The 20,033-nt window shown below is 38.6% G+C and overlaps 1 protein-coding gene and 1 pseudogene across 1 annotated transcript in view; both read right to left on the reverse strand.

Moving 5' to 3' along the window:
* The window catches only part of LOC124600409 (ankyrin-3-like), a 267,644-nt gene that overhangs the window by 140,503 nt on the left and 107,108 nt on the right, over positions 1-20,033 (reverse strand). Inside the window, exons 3-10 of the mRNA XM_047136159.1 lie at positions 12,716-12,848; positions 9,763-9,926; positions 8,073-8,228; positions 7,335-7,463; positions 6,916-7,113; positions 5,732-6,028; positions 4,661-4,858; positions 2,380-2,526 (exon numbers count right to left, since the gene is read on the reverse strand). Coding sequence (XP_046992115.1) covers positions 2,380-2,526; positions 4,661-4,858; positions 5,732-6,028; positions 6,916-7,113; positions 7,335-7,463; positions 8,073-8,228; positions 9,763-9,926; positions 12,716-12,848 — 1,422 coding nt within the window. The remainder of the gene's footprint in view (positions 1-2,379; positions 2,527-4,660; positions 4,859-5,731; positions 6,029-6,915; positions 7,114-7,334; positions 7,464-8,072; positions 8,229-9,762; positions 9,927-12,715; positions 12,849-20,033) is intronic.
* On the reverse strand, positions 15,431-15,548 carry LOC124552459 (annotated as a pseudogene).

Raw genomic sequence — 20,033 nt, forward strand, 5'->3', positions numbered from 1 at the left:
TTGCATTTATCCTCTAGCCATTCCTGGTCTGAGATTTTACACTTCCTGTCTGTATTGTTTTTTAGATGTCTGTATGCTCTTTTGTCTGCTTCATTTTTATATTTTCTCCTTTCGGATTGACAGTGTTGGAACTGTAAATGTTGATTACGTACAATGTTCTGAATTTAAAAAAGGAATTATTTCAACACATAACTTGTAACAATCTAAATACATCAATAAAACAATACTTATCTGAAATTTCATATTTATTAAAATTGACAGTTATAAGGAGTGTTCAAATGAAAAGATATGAAATGTCATACAACCAAATTGGTTGAAATTTGTATATGTTGCTTTGGGATAACATAGTGACACATCTAGGGACTTGAATGTAGTGTCGTCACCTCCCCATAAAAAATTCAAAGCTCTGGTCTCAGCAGGCCACATGATGCTCACCATCTTTTTTGACATCCAAGGAGCGATACTCATCGAATTCCTTGCGCACAGAAAAACCATTAACAGTGATGTGTACCGTGAGAAGCTCCATATGCTACACAAGTCCATCATGAGCAAACAGCCTGGGCTGTGCTTGGAGAGAGTGGTTCTGCTCCCCAATGACATGCAGCCTCATGTCTCCATGTGCACATGAAACGTAATGGCCAAGTTCAAGTGGGAGCAACTTGTGCATCCACCCTACAGCACGGACACATCACCCTGCAAACTTACATGTATTTGATCCACTAAGAAAACATATCAAAGGAAGTGCTTCAACACAGATGATGAAGTGAAGGACAGAATGGAGGACTGGCTCCCGTCACAGCCACAAGAATTCTGGGAACATGCAATCCTTCAGCTCGTGAAACAGTGGGACACCTGCACTCAGGCCTCCGGTGATTACTTTTGAATAAAAACTTCAGTTATATCTACAGTATTGTTTCATACCATTTATTTTGAACACCCCTCATACTACAAAGGATACAAAATGAATTTTGATTAAAATTACTTTTGATGACAGCATTAACTGCAACACAAAATCTTTTGTCATGAAATTTTCGTTTCGCAAATTGCTGGTCAGTTCTCTCAGCACTCCATACAGACCAATATGAGAGATAAGTATGCAAACAGTGACCATGAAAGGGGAGGGGGAGAGAGAGGGGGAGGGAGGGGGAGAGAGAGGGGGAGGGAGGGAGGGAGGGAGGGAGGGAGGGAGGGAGAGAGGGAGGGAGGGAGAGAGAGTGTGGGGTAATGGGGATGGGGACATGGGTAGAAAAAGGAACAGAATGCTGGCAGAGGTGGAAAAATGAAGTGCACATTGTATGGAAGGATAAAAGTTGTAATTTTAATAACAGAATACATGTGAATCTGACTTGCAGTTTGTGAAGACACACTAAATAGCAAAGCTTGAAAAAACCCTTGTTGTCTATCTAGATATGTGCACTTAGCTTGCACAGTTACTGCAATTCCTGATACGTTGACAGAACAGACCTAGTATGTCCCCTCCTAGTTCTGTAAAAATCACCCAAGTTTTGACGAAGAGCCTAGTAATTAGCAGAGGCTAGGAGCCTGTGCTGGGGGGAAGAAAGGAAGAAAGAAAAAAGCTGGCCTCAATGCATGCCTGAATAACAGCTCCAACAGAGTTTCCAAATAAGTATTTACTGGATCTGACTGTTTGTTTTGAACCAAATGAGGTGACGCAGTTTTTAGCACACTGAACTTGCTTTAGGAGTGTAATTGTTCAATCTGCATCCAGTCAACCAGATTTAGATTTTCCACAATTTCCCTAAATGGTTCCCTAATGTCCCTAATGGTTCCTTAAAAAGGAGACAGCTGATTTCCTTTTCAATCTGTCAAACATTCCATGGTTGTACTCTACCCAGAATGACCACAATGTCGATGGGATGTAAAACCCTAATCTTCCTTCCATCCTTTGTATTTGTTTCAGAATAATGAGAAGCAAAATTTAATTAGGGGGAAGGTCAGACTGATGTTCAAGATTAGACTGGTGTGAAGAAATACAATTCATTAAAATTTATTATTAACTGACTAAGAGTGTAAAAGAGAAAGAGATATGAGGGACAGGGGACCTGCTGTAAAGAAAAACCCATGACATGATGTAACAGAGAAAACAAGGATTAAAAATTCAAAAGGAACTAAAAGCTTATGAATTTACGCATTTATAAAGAGCTCTGAATTTAAACCATTTTAACTACTATTTCATGCATTTTTATTAATTAGCATAATTCATTTTCTGTCAATCCATTTATACTGTTGCCTTCATTAACACCTCAACTCATAATATCATAAATCCATATTCATATCTTTCCTACAAAAAAAAGTAAACAAGCTATGTCCACATTCTAATGAATAGAATCTGTGACAGGACTGATCACGACATCCTACCTCATCCTGACCCTCTTTTGCTGCAATGTGTAATGGTGTGTAAAGATCCTTGGTAGTGGCATCAACTGCTGCACCATGTTGTAGTAACAACATAACAATATCAGTATTTCCTAGACGTGATGCCACATGGAGTGGAGTTTGCTCTTCCTGTAAAAGGTCAAGGATTGTTTCACTTTTCTTGAAAACAGAATAAATGTGCATAATTTATATTCTGTAAAATATTTCATATTTTTAGATAACTGTACTTCTGTGTGATAAATTAATAACTAAAGTGACATTTATTTCTAATTACTGTATTGTGATAAGCAAACAAACCATAAATTATACAAAATATACTGTATTAACTACACAAAGCACTTTTTAGCCTTTTTTGTAAACTTTATTTTTACTGCACAACACAGGTTTCGGATTATAAGCACCAGTACACAGCTGTTTCCAAAGATGGGAGATGAGCAAAGATAAACAAATCAGCGTCTTCATCCATCAATTTGTGACCTCAGCTCTGTATAAAAGTTATCTCTGTTGACAATTCTGAAAGTTATCTATGTATTTTGCAAAATTCATCAGGACAGCATATAAAAAAACCATGAATGAACATACACTATAGTACAGCTATGTCCACAGGAATGGCACCATGATTCTTATCCTATGTAGTGATTGTAACATCATCTGAAAGTGGTGAATAAATGAACTGATTACTATCTTATTTTGTCAAAAGATCATCTGATACTATTTAATAACTGATACTGATCTTCACGTAAAGAATGAAATACACATACTACATTAAAATGGGCACTAATATCAATGAGCTGATGAGTTCAGTTCATGAATCACTACAGTAATAGAACTTTTTGGATAGTTAAAAAAAAACTGGAGAAGGGTAAGAGAAGTGAAACACTTCAGCAAAAAGTTTAAGAAGTTGCAATTCTGGGCATTAAGACTCATACACAGGAACTGCCTGTTTGAATGACACTAGTTGGGAACTATTATTTTTTCAATACAGGTATACTAAAAGAAAAATGTTATTTCAGCCTCTTAGTTTTGTTTCCTCCATAAAAATAAATAGATAAAAATAATAAAAAATTAAAAAATATTCAATTGCAATAAGACCATTCTCTCTTACTCTGATGATTTTATGCAGAAAATATTCACTCCAGTTGCTATAAATATAGAGAAAATAAGATTTGTGAATAACCTTAACACAAGCAGATACATCCATTCCATATAAAATAATCAATCTTAAGCTGATTTGTAACCAATGAAAATCATATTCATTGAAGACATCGTTGCCCTGCAGAAACTACACCTTTGTATTCGTATTCTACTGCTACAAGTAGTCTATTATGCCTTAATACATACATAGACATGTAACATATGGAACCATTCTGTGGGGTCACCAAACGAATAGCTGAGGTGCTGGGTCATTAATAAGCACATAAACAAGACTGAGAATGTTGCTAGCTCACAGTCAAGCTGCAGTGCTGACAAAATGTAGTCAGCTACGACAGTGTAGCTGTACAGCTGCATGTGCATATTATAGCTCTGAAGAAGCACCTTTCTTTGATGCCCCACAGTAAGCAGTTGGTTCTAGGTGGTATGGCTGCTCACTAGTTGCTTGTTGTTCAGTATTAAGCAGCAAATGGTTTGCTGTATTGTAGCCACTATATCTGCTCTTAAAATATGCAAGTCAGTAGCAACACTATTAATCAACACTTCATTGCCCATTGCAATTAACCCTACTGATAGAGCACTTTTCCATGAATTGTGGTACTCAAGGTGTATCTCTGACATGGAGGCAAATTAATATCTCACTGTGGGCATTACCTCAGAGAGGAAATTATTCATGTGTTGGAAACCAGTGACCTATCCACAATCAAATGGTGCTTCTTGCCCCTAGTATGCTCATTGTCACATAGACACTTGGTACAGGGAGTGACAACATCTCAGTCAGGTAATCCACTGAACTATTTCATTCCCTGTGGCTACCGGAGCATGCTTTCTCAACACAGTGCCTATCTCTAACTGACTGCACACAAACATATATTTTCCACACAACTTACATCAAGCAGCTAATAAAAACACAGTAAAATGAATATAATTCATTAACACTGAACATCAACATATAACTGATTCCAAGCACACGTGTAGGTAAAGGCCACACAAGTAGTTGGGTACATACCCAAAAAAAAAATTGTAGTTAATAATGTCAGTGTTGTGAACTACATGTGAAAACACTCATAAAATGAGTCCACTGATTGGACTTCTCTGTCTGAACACTTACCCTAGCCTTGGCATCTACTTGTGCTCCATTCCGTAACAATATCCTGATTATGTCAGTCTGATTTGCTCTGGCTGCTAGATGCAAAGGAGTTTCTCCTCGAACTGTTGGGATATCGGGGTTTGCATTATGTTGTAGAAGATAAATGACTATATTCATACAGCCCATGAAACTTGCCACATGAAGAGGTGTCAAACCAGACTGAAATATAGTGATCAAAAGTTACATATTACTCAATTAGAGCCAAAAAAAATTTCTGGTTAGATTCACTGGAAAAAATAAATGAATTTCAAACATCAGAGCAATGTGCATATGCATAAAAATTATATGATAATTATTTGATGACACACAGTGACAGTTCATGCACAACGAATATAGTTGCAAAAAAGAAAATTCATCCTAAATCTCATTTGTCAACTGTATGATACTGACAGTTGCATACAGTTATAATCTATTATTGGTGACTGAAAAGTATAGCAAACTCAATAAATCCATGTATCTAGTTAAAATTGTGCACACTAGGGTAATTTCAGTCGAACTGGTTCTCTCTTGAAAAACATTTCAAACAAACTAATTGAGTCGGTGTATTAAAAGTTACTCATATCACTTCTGCTCTGGCGTCAATGCAATGTTAATCGTTTACCATAAACTGTGTACAGCTTCATAGTCACAATAATGGTTAATTCTTATTCAGGCAGTTGGTGACATAAAATTTCACAAATTTCTAGCAGGTTCTACAACTGCTGTCACATGACTGAACAAAGTCTATTTACTTCTCCTCTCATATCTGTGAAATTGAGATAATAATAAACATCAAACAACCTTGCTAAGACTACAATACTGAATATGTTGCCCAATGATTTCTCAGACCACAGCTGGGGGGGGGGGGGGGGGCACATTTGCACAAATATTAATTATCTACCTCCAATTAAATGTACACAAAAGAACTTTTTAATGTAAATACAAACAATGGAGCACTTTATAATAAGCTTGACAATCTGCTTATAACTAGAACTTTAAATCATCTCAAGGAAATGAAATATGCCTGTACCAAAAAGAACGAAAAAGCATTACCTCTGTTGTAGCTTCAATTGAGGCATTGTACTTCAAAAGCAGTTCAACAAGTTTTATCCTGTTTTTCTTGCATGCAATATGCAGTGGTGTGAAGCCATTAAGGGCACGGGCATTTGGATCAGCCTTCCGGTCTAGAAGCAATTTGGCAACACGAACATGACCACAGTGTGCAGCAACATGTAATGCTGTCAGGTAGTCCACAGTCACATCATCCACAGGAGCCCGATGATACAGGAGGATTCGAGCCGCATCTACATGATCTCCTTGTGCTGCCATATGAAGTGGTGCAAGACCGTTCTAAAGCATAAACATTGAGTAATTGTTATAAGTACCGGCAATAATGTGTGTACTTCTTACAGATCAACAGATGTAAACTAAAATAGATTAAATTTAGTCGTACAGTCCATTTAGGATATCATTCAGGGGCTTGTCAACAGACTGCTGCTTCATTCTCTGCATGAATAATTACTGGGTGGCTGTATCAGCGTAGCATCTGCTGAATACATCAATTTCCTGATTGTTATTGCTGTCTTACAAAACAAGAACCACTACAACTTTTCAAGATACCACTCAGGATCGAAATTTGTGTTCTTCTGGTGGAGACCTTTCAGGCACAAAGTTAAACGCAATAATTATAGCAGAAATAGACAATTTAGGTTGATAAAAGAGTAATGATCAAATACAATCTCTGTAATCAATCTCTACAAACAATATAGACAATTAAACTTGGCTGTTGCATGTTAATTTCTGCAAACAAAGATTCAAACCCTGAACAGAGATTGGGCAGGAACTCTCACCTGAAGGAAAGCACTAACACTTGTATACTGCAATCAGACTCCTAGCTGTCAAATTTTACTGTAACTTCTGGCAACTTTCATGTAGTTGTACATCTATCTTAACTCACACTTCCAATTAGTATTTCCCTTCTGTGATACTTGCACTGCTATTTTATGTGGCTTTTTAAAACTGAAGTGGTGCATGTTTTTAGTTCAAGTAGATAAACAGAGTATTGTGAAGGTATAAAATTGTTTGGTTTGGATGTTTTATGCTCAATAAAAATTTGTCTACCTGATGAAAGCTAATAACAAAATTTATAACTTGAAAATGTTTTGAGTGCAATGTAGATAAGTATTTTCTAGACCTCCCAGACAAAGATGAAAAATATCTTCCCTCAGGACACCCACCTTAGTCTTCGAACGTATTGGAGCTTTGTTCTCCAACAACAGATCCACGACCTGATCATGTCCAGACCTAGCTGCACAATGTAGTGGTGTCAGCCCATCTCTAGTTTTTGCTTCAATATTGGCTCCCTTGTCGATCAATAGCGACACCATATTAATCTTCCCCCACTTACAGGCTACATGAAGTGGAGTGATGTTATGCTGAAACAGAAGATACATCACATTTAAGTCAATCTTCATAAAATATGAAAACAGTATTTCAAACAAAATATCACCAAATATTTATATCAAATTTTAGTTTTAGAATAAACTACTCGCTTCTGTGCAAGGAGTGCTGTCTTGATTTTCTTTTGCCTTCAATTTCATAACATATGGAAAAGTAACAATCTTAAAGGTTTCAGGAGGGATTTCAAATTATTTACCTTTGCAGAGTAGTTCACATCAGCCCCCTTTTCATACAGCAAGTTGGCAATATTTTCATTTCCATAATGAGCTGCAATGTGCAGTGGTGTGAATCCACTTTTGGATGTGACATCAGGATTATGATCGTTCTGAAATTATGAAGTTAGTTTAATACACAGAACACATCAAAATTTTAAAGCCATATAAATACACGAAATTATACAAACTTTTATATTTGGTAGTAAAATGAAGTATACCTAAACCAATGTTTTCTGCACACAGTTTATACTAAAATTCCATTAACATTCACCACTAAACAAACCCAGAAAACTGTTCAAGGAAATCCCATAATGTGTTTATCATTTTATCATAAAGCTATTATATTACTGTAACTACTCAGTCAAAACGTGTGTTCTTAAACTGGTAGAGCAGTTAACATTTTCAACCATATCTTACAAGTTTGTACAATTTCTCGTACAGACATCTTGACAAATTTTTACACTCTTCGAGAAAACTTCAACATGAGCACGACTACTCTGCAATTTATAAACAAATTCCTGCCAAGACAGTTCATCGAACTTACATGTACATTTTCAACAAATCTAATTATGTTTGAGGTTCAAGAATTTGAGGCGTAAAAATATTATTTCTTGCAAAAAAAACAGTAAAAAAGCCTTGATGTTCTTTATGTATTTCTTTACACTTTCCTCTATAAATATCTATGACATCTACTTTTACAGCACACTAATTAATCATACCTGTAACAGAAGGGCTGCTGCTTTGCAGTCATCCTTCTTCGCAGCTATGTGAAGGGCAGGGAGGCGCACTTTACCCCTTGTGTCATTCTCAAGAAGTACAGCAACAACTTTATCATGGCCCTGCTGCATTGCAACAGCCAATGGAGTGAAACCATCCTGTAATGTACATGTGACAGGTTTTATTTCTGTTACAGCAAATTACTTCATTTCCTACATCCAGAATATCATTGCCCACATACCTACAAGATAGTTTCCCAAAAACAGAGTTAGACCAACAGCAGTAGCTCTTACCGCAAAATTTCACAGGAAGAATCAAAGCAAGAAGACAAGACTGATAGTATAATGACGGTAGCAAGAACAAAACAATACAGACAAGGACTGGCATAATAGAGGCAAATGAAAAAGAAAAGAACAAAAGTTGGCAGCACTGGATGCTGGAAGAACATGTTATACTATAGTGGTTGAAACAATATGCATTCTCTCAGTAATGTACAGAATATTCACTAAAATTATCACCAATCAAAGGAACGAGCTGTGTTTGGAAGAGGATTTAGCACAATGGAACACTTGCAAGCTATGACTGAAATTACAAAACGGAATAATAAATATCAATTAGCACTTTTCCTTGGATTAACAGATTTTGAGAAAGCTTTTGACTGAGATTCAACAAAGGCTGAACTTACAGGCATTGAGAAAAAGGACACTGGCTCAAAATATGTTAGCATATTGATTATATACCTCCCAGCTACATGTTCCATCAAGTGAGTATGAAATTCACAATTGCAAACAGAGTCTGGTAATGCAATTACTTATGACTAAAACTATTCTCAGCCATGCAAGGAAGTTTTCAGACCCTTAAACTTTGAAAATAAAGAAGAAATGTCCTTTAATAAATCATATCTGAACCACCCTCATTTTACTGATGGCAATGGACCATTTGCCTCATGTGCAGATAAATGTCAGCAATGAAATTAAGACCTTCATAAATTAAATATGAAAGTAGAGCTGAAAATCAATTACAATATGACTGAATTAAGGTATAACCACCATAGTATAAATCAGCAATGAAGTCAGTTGATGAGTTTGTTTAACTGGAGCAGGTTTAGATGGATGTAATAAAAATAACAGAAGAGTAAAAATGACTTCGAGTGTTACACAGCTTTCAAAATAAGCTTTGCTGTGTCTGAAACAGAAAGTTTACAATCAGTGTGTGTCACAAACTTTGATTTACAGCAGCGACAATGGCCTTTTAATGTGAAAAACATTCAAAAATTGAAGGGCTGAGCAGCATGCAATGGAGAGATGCACTCTGACAATTACAACAAGAAACAGGAAAACAAACAAACAGATAAGCAAATAAACTGCAGTGGGAGATGTACTTACGATTGTTGTAAAAATTAATTAAGGTGAGTGGAATACACAGTCAATATTGAATGATCAATAGTCCAAGGAAGTTCTTTGATGGATTTCAAGAGATAAGAAAAGACAGAGTAGATGGGCTAGTGGAAAGTGGTTAGGTGGCATTAGAAAGCAGGTTGGAGAATCACCTACACATGTATCTGAAGACAGTAGTTCAGCAGTGGTTGTCACCTGGCTAATAATGAAGCCGTTTTCTGTTTTCCTTTTGAATAGTACAGAATTAATTACTCATAATAATAAAGTAAAATTCGTATTTTTTGTGGCTGAATACCTCTGTGGCAAGACTCTGGTTGGCTCCTTTGCTTAGAAGGAATTTTACAACACCATCATGATTTTCTTGAGCAGCCATGTACAATGGAGTGAAGCCATTCTGTGACTGTGCATTGACTGCAGCTCCACTCTTAACCAGCAGTTTCACTACCTCTTCCTGCCCAGCTGGAACAAACATATAAGAATAATAGTAATGAGAATGGATGGATCTGAATGGAAAATATATGTTTAAAAGAAAATTCCACTCTCCTTGCAGACCAAGTTTTGGATGGTGGACAGGTATAACAAATAAAACATGATCACAAGAAATGATCTTCTAACCACTGTAAATAACCATCTATGTTAGCAGAGATATCTGCAGTCAAACAGCATCTATTATGATGGGAAGAGTACAACAGATGCCAGATGGCTATGGCCAGGAAACAGCCACCACGAGTTTGGACCTCTGCAACCACCGAATCATCATCCAACACCAAGTCCTCTTCGCAGAACTTGGCACCTTTCTACCAGTGAACCACCTCCAGGCTCACTCCAGCAGTAGCCAGATTCCTGTCCTGGGGGGCAGCAAGTAGATCGTGACTGGATAAAGTACAGCCGCCACTCTCCTACGCTGGTGGGGCTGGCTTGGCACCTCGCACCTTCGCTCGCAGGTGAGAGTTCCTCTTGTGGCGGCTGTAATCCCCTATGAGATTTCAGGCAGGCTTCTGCATTGCTGCCACAAGTAGCCATGCTGCATCTAAGTGGAGTGTGCACTGTTGAGGGATCGTCTGGGTGTCAGCATTCCTAGGTGCAGATGTGCTGGCCTGCTCCTAGGTCAACAACTGGCTGTCACAGCGCACCACGAGTCCATCGTGCTAGGTGCTAAAGGGGGCATGGCCACTATGCTGCAGTATTAGTAGTATAATAGCTTGAATGTCAACAAAATATTTTACTTTTTGATATTGTTTTTTCCTGAGCTATGAATGCCCTGCACCCTCACCACAATTCACCACCACATTCCACCCCAAACACACAAGTGGCTCTTCACCCTGAGCCACTTCATTACATTAATTATATTTCCAACAAAAGAAACTAAGGGAGCTTCATAATGAACATTCACTGACAAACCACCAACTCTTCTGCTCACAAAGCAAAGATTGGTTGAAAAAAGTGCTGAAAGGCTAACACCCACTTTAAATCTGGGGTCTCACACTTTTCCAGAGTGTCTTGCATATATTATATGAACTCTTAACTCTTTTCTTTCTCTTGCTGTTACAATATATTCTTACAGCCATGAGGCTCCAAATAAAACTATCCAAGAGGTGGCAGGATTTGAAAATTTCCAGTTTTCATATAACTGATTCTGTGAATTTGGGAGCTAAATTTGGACAGAAAGTATACTAAAAGATATTGTACAGCAAATAACTGACAGTATTAACTCAACATTTTTTGAAGGGAGATTACTTTGCTACATAAAAGGTACTTCACTGATATAACCAAAGTACATATTTCTGTATTATTAATATAAAAATAGATACCACCTTTCTGATTCAACAACATGAAATTATATTTCAATACAAAACTTCACACATCACATCAATCAACACAATGAGTTTTTTTCATAGTAGTTTTACATAATTTAAGTTTAAATAATTGTTTTCCAAAGCTAGATTTTTAGGGACATTTGTGTGTAGTGTTACCTGGGTAAGCATTCAAAGAGATCATTGGGGGAAACCTCCCAAAGCATCCTCAAATTGGATAGTACAAAGAACTCTTAACAATCTACGACAGAACTTAGATGGTCATTGTTTCCCAGTTTGACACATTATTTTGCAGCCATGAACACAGACTGCTGAATCTGTAATTCTATAACTGCGTCAAGAGCTGTTTTGCACTCCACACAGAGTTTGAGAAAGTCCTGATTCCTAAAAGAGGAGAAACTTTCTACCTTGAAACTCTGCATTTTTTCCCACCTCTATTTTATTGATGCATTTTGGTCCACAGATGAAGTACAGATGACACACCTATGGTACCGCAAAACCATGCTACTACAACCGCCTTCTCTTGTTCCCTTCTCTCCCTTTATGAGCATCTAAACATACAGCAGTGCCTTACAATTTCACATGCTGTCAACTTTCACAAGCATTTTCTTGTTGTTTCACAAGATATCTCTATTTTTTATTTACTTTTTTACAAATGCTCCACTTCAAATTCAGGGAAAGCCAATGTAGGAAATTTAAATAAAACACACACACAGAGGTGTGCAAGTTGCATTTGCGTGAGAATATGTGTGTGTGTGTGTGTGTGTGTGTGTGTGTGTGTGTGTGTGTGTGTGTGTGTTTGTACATTCTATCTCCAACAAACGCCTTTTTGGCTGAAAGCTCATTTTCTGACAGTCCTTTTGTTGCATCTATCTGCAACTCACAATCTCCGCTATATAGTGGGTAACACCTACCCTTTTCATAATACTGTTACATCCCATTCCGGATTTTCCACTGTTGAAGGGTGAGTAGGGTTTAACATCCCATCAACATCAAGGTCATTAGAGATAGATACTACAGGAAAGACAGTGTATCATATACAGTCTTATTCTTAACACTCTAAGTGGGATGTTCCAAGGTAAAGCCTGAAACATTACTTACCCAACATACATTTCATGATACTGATGGTACAATCACAGTAACTGTGGTTACAGAGAGCTGTACCAACAGGTGTTTTACTCACACAACATCCACGATAGGTGGCAAAATAATTATGGCTCACTAAGTACCCTATGTCACAAACTGTATGAGGGTGAAGAGTGGAGATATAGGATAGGAATATTTACTCTCTTATTTACAGTAGTAATTATGAAAATGGTAATTTGATAATATAAAAACATTACAAATTCTAGACTAAATGTAACTCAATGTTTTAAGGTTAAATTTATTCAATGAGTGAATATTTTAATTGATTAAGAGCCACGTAACATTTACCAAGTGATGCGATATGAAGAGCTGTGTTGCCTTTCTTCGTGGCTGCATCAACAGTTGCTCCTCGTTTGAGTAGCTCTGATACAATTTCCAAATGGCCATCTTTTGCTGCTAAGTGGAGAGCATTTAATCCATTCTGCAAAACGGATAATAAAATGGTATCAGAACCAAAGTACTAGTGAGAAACGCTGGGCAGGAGAAAATATCCTTCAAGGTCTTAAGGAACACTTCCAAAACAGAGATATAATAACAAGTAATGAGATGAATTAAGATAACCAGTAACTGAATACAGAAATTGCTGAGTGGTTGATACTAAGGTAAGGGTGCACTTCCTGCTACTTCAACACAATAAACTATACTAAAAATGATGGATTTTAGAGTGCTCTTTAATGTAGTATATCACTGAAACTGCATATTTTTGTAATACACAAGTATAAATACGAAAAGCACAAAATATGGCAAGTTATCATTGCAGGCACTGAATTCGAATGGCGGCTTTTCGATTTGCTTCTAAGGTGATTCCTCTAATCACCTTCTTTCTGTCAGATGATCAGAGCATAGGACACGTGATCTCGTCAGCCAATCATAGTATATATTCTTCCTTGTCACACATATTTAGCTGTTTATGAAAGAAACCTGGTTGTGATGACAGACTGATCTGTGGCTTAGCCCAAGGCCTAGGTTGGGTTGGAATGTGACAGTTTGTATTCACCACCAACGAAATGGGGAAGGGTGGAAGGGGGGGGGGGGCGCAGGGGTGGCCCTGTTGTGGTGGCAGACTGATTTTCTGCTTTGCCCGAGGTCTAGTACAACTGGTTGACTATACATTATGTCCTGTGCTGTGATTGGCTGACCAAAGCTTTTCGTATTCATACAAGCGTATTAAGAAAATAAGTAATTTCAATAACAGACTGCAACAAAGATCTCTCTAAAACGAATATTTTTTGTAAAGTTTGTTGTGCCACAGTGGCACAAAATGTGGCTTTTCTATATAAACCTGTTACTGATATTTGTATCCAATCAAGGGTTTTCCCTTATCACAGAACTGCTTTCAGTAATATTCACTACATTTACGAAAGTTTTGTCAATAAAATTGCTAAAATCGGTTTTTGGTCACTACATTTTGCCGAACAGAACCTTACTCAGTGGTCATATAATAACTACTGTTCTTTTCCATTTTTTAGCATTATGCATTTGCACAGTTCACTATCAACCTAGCGTCTTGGCTAAGTATGGTGTTCATTCCGCACATACAGCACTGCCGGTACATGTTTCGCTAGATGTTACACGACACATTTTGCGAAACGTGTACTGTTACAAGTGCAATAAATTTGTAGTTGGAGTACCACTTTCCTCTCACAAGTAAAGTGGTATAAATCAAGAGTTTTACCACTCCCCTTATAACCATTTTTGGTGAAGGTTAATACCTGAGAAGAAATACGCTGTCTTTTAATCCCCATAAATGCAGTTTGTCTATAAAACATAAACATAATGTGATACAATAAATGTGAGTCTGCTCTTACTGTTCCCATTATGCACTTTTCTCTCACAAACTGAGTTAAAATAATTGTTTTATTGTTGTTAATTACTGGAATGCTAGCTACCGAGCTCTCCAATAGTTCAGCAATGCGTTCATCTACGGATTATACATAAATTGTTGTTTCTAAATGCCGAAATTTCTTAAAATGTAATTCTTGTCATGTTGATATATCAAGAGGCTTTATAACTGAGCATGTCTGTTTACTCGATTTCACCGTCCACATCATCTTCTTCTGTCAAAGGGTCAACATGTCAGATACCTCAACCGAACTTGCAGTTGTCAGCTGGTTGAAGACAGCATGATGCATCGGAGGGATGTAAGGGAGAAGTGTCATCATGTCCTTCCCTTTTGTCTCGGTGACAATACGGACAGCATTGTTGAGAGGTATGAACTTTATGGTTTCAGTATTTAATGTGAGACATCGCTACTTGATTCGTGTAGGCTTTATCCTAGACTTCAAAATGGAGAGTAAACTTCCCTTACAAAGACAATTTCTACTTTAATGAGATTTGTCACAAAATCGCGTGCAGATCAGTAAGTAGCTTTCTAGACTACAAATAGTGCTTTCTGTAGTTCGATCCTCGTTGTACCCGTATTATTATTTGTTACTTTATTTGAATTGCATTTATCCAATATAAGTGTCAATTAATTAATCTTGACAATTGTCTGTTATGTTTAATAACTATTCATATAAAACGCGAGTATTTGTAATAACGTAAGTTTCGTTTTAGCAAAACAGATACTATATAGTTGTACTTTCACTCTTTAGCGTTTTTAAACAACATTACGAAACTATGTTTTCTGGCTTGTCCCAATCAATGTAAGACATAGTCATTAAATTCGTAAAAATCTCATCTAAAATATATTACGCCGGGAAGGGAAAAACTATATAAAGCTTAGAGACTACTAATTCCAACTATGAATATCCAAGAAGAAACCTCTGAATTCACTTCAGAGCATCTGAAACAATTAGAAATGAAACTCGTTGTCTCCTGGTCGACTCCCCATTTCTTTCCGGGAAGTTACAATAAATATACACTGCATCATGCGAAATTTACTCCACATTAGATGTATAGTAGCCACATGCTAAATAACAAGCTAGAATTTCTGCTGTGGTGCAAGTGTCAGATCCATGTCTTCTGACAGTCACACGCGACTATTTCTCGCGCGAATTCTGGCAAAAACAGCGCTCGGCAGACCGGATGGTCACCCATCCAAGCGCTAGCCCAGCCCAACAGCGCTTAACTTCGGTGATCTGACGGGAACCGGTGTTACCACTGCGGCAAGGCCGTTGGTGTATATTACCTTTTATGGTCTCCGTATGATATAGGCTCTTTACGACAATCTGTATTTTACTGTCATCTATGGGCAGAAATACTGAACTATCACAACCAAATAGTTTCCGGTGCTATAGGGGGGAGGGGGGCGGGGGGCACAATCCGCGATGACCAAGACTCATGGGGGGAGGGGGGCAAGTCTCTCAAGAGTTTGGATCTGCCTGGGTGGCTCAGTTGGAAAATATCGGACGGCTATTGTAAAATACATAAATTTTCTATCATAATGGTTTTTTTGAACATGTCCAATGAAGGCAACATTCATCATTCAAAGGCTAATAATAGAGGCTAATAATAGAGATCAGTGTTACCAAATCAATAATATTATAGTTACATTTCCACCAACATAAGGTTGCACATGGAAAATGACGTTTAAATTGGCTGTCCTACGAACGGATAAAAGAATGCATGCACCGAGTACCGTCTAATATGCTAGTCTTAAGTATAGTCTGGATACAGCCCCATAGAAGTCGAACAGTGCAGCGGTGTGAGGGACCATAATGGCGTCTGGTATGAAGTATCTGTTGGAAGGTCTCAAACTTATAGGAGCTATGGAGACAGCAATGGTCCTCTTAAATTCTGCCATCTTGAATTTGGGTTACGTGCTTCAAATGGGAAGGCGGTCATGTGGCACCTCGTTTTGAACTGCCTCTTTCTCAGGAATACAAACTGAAATCTGTTTTAAGATATCTTTATTTGTCTAAGAGTTACGATCTGTAAAATTTTGAAATTACAATGAGGTGATCAAATCTGTTTATTCTTGCAGGTCACAATGGCACTCACACAGTAGGAACGCTCTAAAATTGTGATTGTGAGTGGTGGACGAAGTACCAGAGTGATTGCTCTGACTCCGATGCCCGACGTGCTGAGACAGTATCCAAGTTACTGGAAAAAATACGTGCGACAGGTTCTGTAGTCGACAAGCCATGTGGTGGACGTCCAAGAATAGTCACCAATGAGAAAACTGCAACGGCAGTTGTGGCATCGTTTGTGAAAAGTCCCAATCGCAGTAAGCGCCAGTTAATTAGCAATATCCGGCGTCAGTCAGTGTTCACTTCTGCGTGTCTTCCATACCCATCAATGACACCCGCACAAGTTACAGTTGCAACATCATCTCTCGGAGGATGACCCTGATCGGCGGATGCAGAATGGGCTCTGGATCAGTGCAACATAATTTTTGTGTGCAAGGAGAAGCAAACAAACAGAATCTCCGTTACTGGTCAGATACCAACCCCTCGTGCATGAATCCCTGTAAAGGTGCTGGTGGTGAAAAGTGATGGTTTGGTATGGGTTTGGGACACAAGAATCATAGGTCCGGCGTTAATCGGTGAAACCTTCAATGGGGAGAGGTATCTTCACATGCTCTGTGATTATGTGCTTCCAACGCTGTTGAATGTGTAGGGTGATTTTCCAACATTCTTCCAACAAGACGGTGCACCTCCCCCTATGCTGCTGAAGTCAGTTTCTGGATGAACAGTTTGTAGGTCACTGGATCGATAGGAGGGGTCCTATCGAATAGTCGCCACACTCCCCTGACCTTACATCTCTTCCCTTTTATCTGTGGGGACATTCGAAATCAGCTGTGTATGAGGTAAAAACCAACAATGTAGCCCATCTTTGCCAGCGTACTGAGGAGGCATGTGCGTCTGTTGACCCACAGATCTTGCAGCGTGTGCAGCAGGAATGCGAAAAAAAGAGTCAGTTTGTGTGTCCAGCGTAATTGAGGCATATTGAGCATATGCTATAATGTCGACTGTGGCAAGTGACATAAACTTTAACAGGTGTTCAGTCCAACACAAATAAAAATATCTTAAAAACACATACCACATGAGTATTCCTGAGGCAGAGGCACATCAAAATATGTACCACATGACCCGCTACCCTTTTGAAATACGTAACCCAAATCCAAGATAACAGATTTCAAGATGGCCTCCGCTCTTGGTATAGCTAAGTTGTGCCCTTAACTACAGATACCCCAAACCGGACGCCATTATGATGCCTCATATCGATCTACTATCCAAACTTTTGCCTTGTCGTGTATGAACGTCGTAGATCAATAATACTATACTATACGACTTCTAGCATCACGTGACTATTGCTCGAGACTGTTATTAACCGAGCGGTGCTTGCTTCACTTTGTTTTCATTAATACTGTATTTGAAACCAATGGTAATTTTACCAATTAAAACTTTTTATTTATAAATTGCAATTTTTAGCATCACTGATACGGCAAATTGAATTTTTGCCCATTTTCATTCCCTGTTTATTGGTTGTCAGTTCTATTTTTTATTACTTTTTTAAAGCGATTATAACTGGGACCAATAAACAACCGAAAATCTACTTAATAAGAGAAAAAAATCGGTTGGTTCCTCTCATCACTATTATCCAGTTCTCTTCGCGTCAACAGCAGAGAGTATCGACCAATACTGCGGGAATTACTATAACTATGCCGTCTTTGGGATTCCCCTTGCTGTTCCTAAAAACCACCGTCCTAGCGCACACCTGTTACCCTCCAGCTGCACCCAGAACGGGTATCTAACGGAGAGTAGTTATATACACCAGTTTCCAAAATTAAATCAAACAAACCACTATTTCTCTGCCACGTGTCTAATTCACGATATAATCATACAAACTGTCAACAGATGTCAAGTCCGTGCGATCATATTCTGCACGGAAGATAGCATTCCAGTCAACGAAAAACCACGCCAGCGGTGACATCAGAGCATCTATCATACGAAGCAGTGTATGCCGGGTAGTCCAAACCCATAATCGCTGGGTACATAGTCATGGACGGTACTCTAAGGCATAATGAAGACGCCTACCAGACTCTCTGCGACGGAGGGATGTAAGAAGAACGGAAGCAGGACATCGCAAACTGATATGGCCCGAAGGCTTAACGCGAATCGTTCTGCTGATAATTTATAGAGACCGGAACCGTATCCCAAAGACCTGAGCCTGGGCCAACCGCGTGAGACATGAGAAAGAGAGGAGCGTTATTTGGCTGTAAGGGGACTACGGTATCGCCGTAGTACTGCACGCCAGCTGGCATCTGACCTCGCAGCATCAACTGGGCGTGTTGCATTGAGACAAACGGTGTTCAGGTTTCTGCAGAGAGACCTGCTGTATGTGTACCTCTGTCGCGTCTTCACAGAAGGGAACGTCTGGAGTGGAGTCATCAACATGCCACCTGGACGGTCGAACAGTGGGCCAATGTTCTTTCCACAGGTGAGTTCCGATTTGGTCTGGAGAATGATTCTCGGCGGATTCGCATCTGTAGGGAACGTGGAACACAATTCAGGATCCAAACATTCTGGAAATAGGCCGATATTGAGTAGGTTCCATAATGGTGTGAGCAGAGATTATGTTTACGATTCTAACACCTCTTCATGAACTTGTACGGTTGAATCGGCAAATTTAATTACTGTCAAGTATCGTGACGAGATCTTGGGACCTCATGTGGGGTTGTTGCGAGGTGCTGTGGGCCAAGACTTCGTATTGATGTACGGTAACGCTCGACCTCAGAGAGCACGAGTGATTGATATTTTATTGGAAAAGAAAGAATTTGCATCCATGGCGTGGCCTGCTCGTTCTCCTGATTTGAATCCCATAGAGAAAGTTTGGGATGCACTAGGGACACGGGTTGCACCACGTTAGCATCCACCAACCATTATCCAAGACTTGCGAGCAGCTCTGCAGAAACAATGGGTGTTTTGCATCAACATGAGTTTGATAACATCATTTGCAGTATGCCCCATCGTTGTCAGACCTGTACTGTTGCCATAGGTGGTCACACTCCACACTAAACACATTAACCAGATGTCGGAATGTGTGTCCAAATCCCGTAAGTTGGAAAAAACAAAGAACATTTTTGTCTGTCCTTATGCATGTAGCAGTTGTTTACGTTCTGTATTTTTTACATTGTTTCTACTTTACTGTCACTTGTTTATACTGTTTTGTGACAAAATAAACGCAACTTTGCAAAATTGCTGTTTGTTGCATTAATTTTGGACACCAGTGTAAAAGTAAGACCCATGGTTTTGTACTTAGGGACACCAAGAGCTAACTGCAGAATGCCTCCATTTCGTCTCGAGAGCTTGCCACAGTGCAAGCTTGATTTAAGTGACATTAAGATTACAGAATCTAATCACTAGTCTGGGGCAATGTAGAGAAAAGACAGAACGAGGGAAGGGATAAAGGTTAGATAACTTCATTCAGCCTCGGATTTGTTTCAGTCTCAGTGTACAGTGATAAGCAAAACGACAAATCCAATCACCTGATGCTCTAGCTGCAGCAGTGGAAAACACCTGATGGTCTTGCTGCAACAGTGGAAAACGGTAAAGATAAATCACTTATGTGATTGTGGAATAATAAATATTTCTTAAATTGTCAGTTCGTATGAATTTATCTTCTCAAGTGCACCGTTGTATACAGGGTGTTACAAAAAGGT

This window comes from Schistocerca americana, chromosome 1, assembly GCF_021461395.2.
Source record: "Schistocerca americana isolate TAMUIC-IGC-003095 chromosome 1, iqSchAmer2.1, whole genome shotgun sequence".
NCBI classification, from domain to species: Eukaryota; Metazoa; Arthropoda; class Insecta; order Orthoptera; family Acrididae; genus Schistocerca; species Schistocerca americana.